Consider the following 6,821-nt stretch of genomic DNA (forward strand, 5'->3'; position numbering starts at 1 on the left):
ATCGGCCCATCTGAGCTTTCATTTTCTCAAAGGCAGAGCAGGATACCCAGGGCTCGGTTTACACCTATCACCATTTCTAGCCACTGGGGGACCATAGGAAGGCTGGGGGAACGCATAAAGTGAAATTTTCATGCCATGGGACCTTTAATGTTCATTCTCTTTTTAATGGCAGAAGGGCAGGGGGTAAGTATAGTTCCAACAGAAACCAGCTGGGGAGGAGGGAAAGGGGGAATAGGGGGGTGGTGAAGGAGATGGTTCGGCAATGGAATTGGCTTTAGGTAGGGGGTAGAGAGGGGTTGAGAGTCCTCGGAGTCTGGGCTCCACCTCAGCATTCAGAGAGCTAACTGTTCAGCAGATCAATAAAGTCCTGTTTCAGCACTTCAGATTGTTGCTTTACAAGATCATTTGACCATTTAATGTTGAGTATGTTTTTCACAGTTGGGTGTGCTGCCACTATGTGTAGGATTGTTTCTGCCAAGTCAGCAACTTTGTCCTTGGGAAAGCCGAGTAGTTTTTTTTTTTTTAACTTAAAATGCTTTTTACATCTCTTAAAGCAGAGTCACCCACAAATTTGAGGAATTTGAGGCCGAGTCGTTAGCTTTCCCGGTAGCCTTTTACTTTTTTAAGTTACTCTCAGTCCATGCCCTGGGCAACCTTATCCTCTGCAGCAGTGGCACACATCTGTTGTCTAGTTGCACACTCGATTGTTGGGGATGTTTTTTGTTGCTACAGTGGCTGAAGAGGTGCTCTGCCTCAGGGTGCTGTGCTCTGCTCGTTACTCGTCCACCCATTTCCCAGGGTTTACTCTTAGGCTTTGCTGTTAGGCTTTACACCAAGAGAGTTCCAGGAAGGACTACCACTTTTTTAACACTACCACACATTTATTACACAGCCTCTTTGCAGTCTTGTTGATGTTACCTAGCCATGTGTTATTTTATACTGTATAAAGCTATAACTGAGCATGCTCATTCTAAATCATACTTAGATTTGAGTGATTTAACTTGTTTATTAAATCTACAAAAATATTAAAATAGCAATGATTGAATCAAAATGTTGAGACAGAACTCAGTACCACACATTTGTGTTATGCATTTTGAATTTTTTTATTCAATATCAATTATATATCATTTTCAGTTAAATGATAAGACTATTTCTAAAATGAGACATATTAAAAGGACATTCATGTAATGACATTACAATTAGGAAAATATTTAATGTAAAAACAAACTTGTGATTATAAATATTTAAATCCACGATGTAAAGACTATCCACAACATAAGCTGTATAATGTATGTTGCCAACTTAAAAATGTCCAAACCTCTGGAATCTCAGGATTAATCTTTATTCATTAAATGTTTCTTGGTGTTCTTCTCAGGCTTAAACAATATAATGAAGCACTTTGGTGTAAATATACACAGTATTAGTCCAAAACTGGAGGCCAGAATGGCAAATATCTCCACAGCAACAGTAAATTTCCCAGGAGAGCTGAGATATGCAGGAATGAAGGTGATCCAGACTGCACAGAATATCAGCATGCTGAAGGTGATGAGCTTGGCCTCATTAAAATTATCAGGTAATTTCCGAGCTAGGACAGCTAACACAAAGCAAAAGACAGCCAGTAGGCCTATGTACCCGAGCACAGCCCAGAACCCAACAGCTGAGCCTAATGCACACTCCAGGATGATTCTCTCCTTGTATATGGTTAGATTTTTCATTGGAAAAGGGGGACTAAGACCCAACCAAATAGTACATATTAAGACTTGAATAAGCGTGAAAGACACTACAGTCATTCTTTGCTGTGGAGGACCAAACCATTTCATGACATTACTACCTGGGAGTGTAGCTTTGAAGGCCATTAACACTACTATTGTTTTTCCAAGAACACAAGACATACAGAGGACGAAGGTGATCCCAAACGCTGTGTGGCGCAGCATGCAGGACCACTCAGAGGGTGCTCCAATGAAAGTTAATGAACATAAGAAACATAGAGTCAGGGAGAAGAGCAGCAGGAAGCTCAGCTCAGAGTTGTTGGCCCTGACAATCGGGGATGTCCTGTGACGATAGAACACAGCCGCTGTTATAATGGCCAGACAGGCACCACCAACTGAGAATGTAGCCAGGATGATTCCTAGGACCTCGTTGTAGGAAAGAAACTCTACAGGTTTGGGGAGACAAGTGTCTCTCTCTGCATTAGGCCAGAACTCCTTGGGGCAAGGAAAACAATCAGGGGAATCTGAAAAAATAAAACAAAAAGGCCTTCTAGAAAGTCGTACTCTAAATTGATCTTTTACAGTACATCGGCTTTGTATAGGAGAAAAAAAATACCTGTAGCATTACTAATCTCTCCCTCAGGACACAGTATACAATCGTAACAGCAGATGGGTTTTCCTTTTTGCAGCAATTTACGAGTTCCTGGAGGACAGCTGTCAGTGCACACTGACACAGGAACCTGGCACATAGAGAGAAACAAACTCATACATATTCATGTATGCCCTAAAGCTCTGAGGATTAACAGATAGGTATTTATTTATTGAACTATATTGACACATATATTAATTTATTTATGTATTTATTAATTTATTTAATATTGAATAATCTGTCATTCTAAAGTAGATTACATTGTCAGTAGCCTACTGGTTACAAGCAGGCTCAGTACTGATTGGAGGAACAATTACAGTGAACAAAAATTCTTTCAATGTACACATATCAGACCCTACAAGATTGCCATATTTATGTAAAATTATTGCTTTTGTGTTTCTTACTTGTGTGCCACCATCCACCCAGGTGAGGTTTCTGTTAATTTGGAACTTCTGGCCCACCGGCAGTGATTCATCGTATTGCCCTACTGTCACCAACTTAATGCTGCCACTCTCAGCTTTTTGCCAGTTAACCAGTTCGTATCGGGCCACTGGATCACCATTGGCATCAAATGACATATCATAACCATTTCGGGAAAAATTTACTTTCTTCAGCTGAGTTAGAACCTGTAAAGATTAAATAAAGGTAAACAGTGAGGGAGAGCAAGTAAATAACATCAAATAAAACAAATATTTTATGTCAGAAAAGGTACATTATGGCAAAAAAAGGGGATTGGTGCTTTCACTTATGTTCAACTGACCTCTTTGGACTCTATCCTGGTGAATTTGTCACACTGAGTTGTAGAATTTGTTTCCTGACACACTGCTTTATGAATGGCATGAGCTATTGCATAAACAGCCTTATATACCATGTTAGTGATTCGGAGCTGAGATGTGTCAGTGTACGGGCACTGGAGCGTTTTTATGTCTTCAGTTCCATCACATAATCTCTTGTCTATGGCTGCACCTAAAACACATGACAAAGGCCTTGACAATAATATGTGATATTACATTATTATTCTTCCCTATGTGTTTATTATTAGTTTACCTCCAGCAGGAGGGTAATGTTTTTGGTTCAGTTTGTCTGTTTGTCAACAGGAGTACGGAAAACAACAGAGGCCTGTACTACGAAGCAAGATTTGACGTTAAAGAGTTAACTTCAGGTTCAACCCAGGGTTTTCTGTATCACGACGGTGGATCACTTCTTACCGGGTTCAATTGCTGTGGTAACTTAGGCTGAACACCTAACCTGGTCGGGAGCAGGTTATGTTGGAGATTAGAGAAAAACTGGTGTAAAAGCGTTCACCGTTCTTAGAAGATCCGGTGGAGCTCGGTGCGTGGAGAGAGAGAGAGAGGTGCGCTCATAAAAGTTTAAACATTTGGAGACAGTCAACCCAAGGGAATTACGTATAGGCTATTTGTCGGCTTGTTGAACCGTGTGTTGCCAATGCGCACATCGGTTTGAATTATGTTGTTATATATTTTATTTGCTCTCACAATCGCTTATCACTGCCAGGGTTTCAACTGAAATAATAGGCTAAAGAAATGGTCAGATCTTGTGCCTGAGTGATAGGGAAGTGATATTGATAAGCGTTGTGATTTAGGCTACGCATAACAGCGTTGGCTATTTTTTTGCCAGCTTTCCTTCCTGTTTTAGGAAGCAGCGACTGTATTGCCTTTTGCCTGTAAAACAGAGTCTGTGTTCTTCATATTTATGTAGAATTATAGTTTGCTCTTCTTATATAAAATATGCGGCTCTGGTAGATGTTTGCGATTGGTAGTGCTGTGCAAACACCGCCTCTTTTATGTGAACGAGCACACCGCTGGATTGGGAAACCCTGGGTTGATTGAACTAGTTGGTAACCACCGTCTTGACACGGGTTATGCGGGACCGCGGTTGTCAGGTTAGCTGAAGCCTGGTAACTGAAAGAAATCCAGGGCATGTTGATCTTGCTTCATAGTATAGGCCTGCTTTTCATGAAACTTGGTAGAAGGTTGTATCATGGGCCAGGGGAAAACCCCATTAAATTGTTGATCAGAGCTGAATCACAGGGCAGATACGCTAATTAGTTTACACTTTCATTACCATTGCGAGAAATGGTGGTCTGCATTTTCCAAGCACCCTTCGAGTTGTCTTTGATTTATTTTAGTTTTTTTAACCTGCTAAACGTGCCTTGCAGAAATCCATATATCTACATAGTTCTAATTTATTAGTAAAACATAATTTTACAACACATTTCAAAGCAATGTTTTGCAGATACGCTTTTTTGTTTTTAAATTGTTGCTGTTTCAGTTTGTATCAGGACATATTTTTGTTTTTTTTTATCTTTATTTATGTTAGCTTATGTCAACACAAATCAGTCATCAGACAATTAGTCACTTTCAAAAAAAGGCAACAAATTAGTATAATGAAATACTGACATGATCGGCCTGACGTGTTTAAAATAAATTAAATTATCTGATATCACTGTCAGTATGATAGCCTTAATAGAACTAGAAACACACGAAGCTCCACTCAAACAATACAAAAAAACCCACAAAAAATACACGTCCACAAGGACACAACTGTGGATGCCTCTCCTATGTTAAACATAAATGTCTCACTTTTTCCCAGCCTGCAGTTGAATGCATCCTCCCAGAACTCAGTAAGCACTGGAGAGGCAGCCACTTTAGAAGGAGAGAGATCCAGCAAGAAATTTCTCAGACCTGGGATGACAGATTTCTGAATGCCAAATCCGATGGTTCCAGCACAGAAGCTGAACCTCAGCATGTCTGGGGCGGTTACCCAGGATTCACTGCCTATCCACTGGCGAGGTGGAGAGGGCTCAAGTGACAGCTCTTCCAGCAGGATTCTAATTTCTCCAGGGGATGTAAATGCCACAACAACCATAGCTGTCGACCTGGAGAGACATTTAAAATAAATACAGTATACTTTTTAAAATATATAACAAGAAAGTTAACACAAACAACCATGAGATAGCCTACATGAAACTTTAGCAGGCTATTTTGTCTGACTGACCATTTTTATTTTTAACGTGATGAAAAAAGAAACATTTCCAATTTGCCACTGAACATAAAAAAATCGTCCATCTTACATTTACAGAACATTTTTGTTGTGCTTTTGTGTGCAGGTCAGTGTCAACACAGGGAACATCAAACCTGCGGATAACGTCAGCTACTCTCTGGATCCTGCTACGTGGGTGGGTCCGATAGAAAGATTCAGAGTATTCCACACAGATCCCCTCTTTGCGTGCTGCGTCCAGAAAAGACGCCATACCATTATTGCCATAATCCGAATCTGACCGGACAGCACCTATCCAAGTCCAGCCAAAGTGTTTTACCAGCTTGGCCAGCGCGTCAGCCTGGAACTGATCACTAGGAATTGTTCTGAAGAAATTTGGGTACTGCTGCTTATCAGACAGACATGCACAAGTGGCAAAGTAGCTCACCTGAAGGAAAATAACAGGGTCAATATTAACGTGACACACAAAAAAATCAGCACTGCATGGTCTCTATTCCAATTTTTTTTTCTCCAGTAATTCAGAATATTTACTTGAGGGATGTTAAAGGGCCCGATGATGCGCGACATGCTGATGGATGGCGAGGACCCAGACTCACCAACGACAGCCATCACCATACCAGATTGTGAGCAACTGTCACCGGTGTAAAACACTGGATCCAGGCCATTTGAAAGCTGGAATGCCACATGCACCGCTACGGTCACCGAGCCGCACGCATCATAGATGTGATAACCGAGTTTGATTCCTGGCAGCAGCTCCGTGCTGTTGTTTATCTCCTCAATGGCGAAGATCATTGCACGTGAGAAGCGCAGTTCACGGGTGTTAATGCTGCACACAGATACTCAAGTCTCTTAATCAAGGACATTCACAACTTAAAGAGAAATAGTTGTAATAATAAAGGGAAATTGCAATTCATAGTTATTGACAATGGCTGATATCTGCCCATATGTGAACAAAATACTGTACAGGCATCAAAGAGTGCCTGAACACCAAAATTCAAAAGAGTAAATATGAGTCAAAAATGTACAAGAATCCTATTGCATGGTTAAAAAATAGTTAGTCCATAGTCTTAATTTATTTCTATCTTCCTAAATATATGTCAGTTTTTATACAAAATCTGTCAGTTAATGTTCAAAAATGCTTTTTTCATATCAAACTCAAATTTGTGAATTTGTGAATATAATACATGAAATATATATGACCAAATATTATTTTTTTCAGTCCAACACAAAACTTGCAACACAATTGTAAGCACATGATACAAATCACAACAACAACATAGTCTAACATCCTCTTATCCCCCAGTTCTCCCTCTTACTAACCTTCCTGTACATCTTAGTGGCTCAGGCATGGTGGTGTAGTTATGCTTCACTGTTTGCATGTTGTAGTGTATGGACAAAACACCCCCAATAACGTAGTCACCATCCATTGAGAACACAGGGAG

General features: G+C 40.3%; 1 protein-coding gene across 1 annotated transcript; it reads right to left on the reverse strand.

Annotated features, from left to right (window-relative positions):
• Positions 1–1,334: 1,334 nt before the first annotated feature.
• On the reverse strand, positions 1,335–6,821 carry LOC120547358 (extracellular calcium-sensing receptor-like). Its single transcript, XM_039782920.1, has 8 exons — positions 6,700–6,821; positions 5,911–6,205; positions 5,517–5,806; positions 4,962–5,257; positions 3,119–3,324; positions 2,763–2,984; positions 2,326–2,449; positions 1,335–2,233 (listed from the first exon to the last, which is right to left on the reverse strand). The coding sequence occupies exons 1-8, from the start codon at positions 6,804–6,806 to the stop codon at positions 1,335–1,337; spliced, it is 2,439 nt and encodes an 812-aa protein (XP_039638854.1). The 5' UTR covers positions 6,807–6,821.

This window comes from Perca fluviatilis, chromosome 2 (assembly GCF_010015445.1).
Source record: "Perca fluviatilis chromosome 2, GENO_Pfluv_1.0, whole genome shotgun sequence".
Lineage (NCBI taxonomy): Eukaryota > Metazoa > Chordata > Actinopteri > Perciformes > Percidae > Perca > Perca fluviatilis.

Coding starts and splice junctions, on each gene's coding strand:
- LOC120547358 (XM_039782920.1), bottom strand. CDS start 6,806: ATGGATGGTGACTACGTTATTGGGGGTGTTTTGTCCATACACTACAAC. Junction 5,807..5,910: donor GGCCCTTTAACATCCCTCAA/GTAAATATTCTG, acceptor ATTTTCCTTCAG/GTGAGCTACTTTGCCACTTG. Junction 5,258..5,516: donor GTAGCTGACGTTATCCGCAG/GTTTGATGTTCC, acceptor ATGTCTCTCCAG/GTCGACAGCTATGGTTGTTG.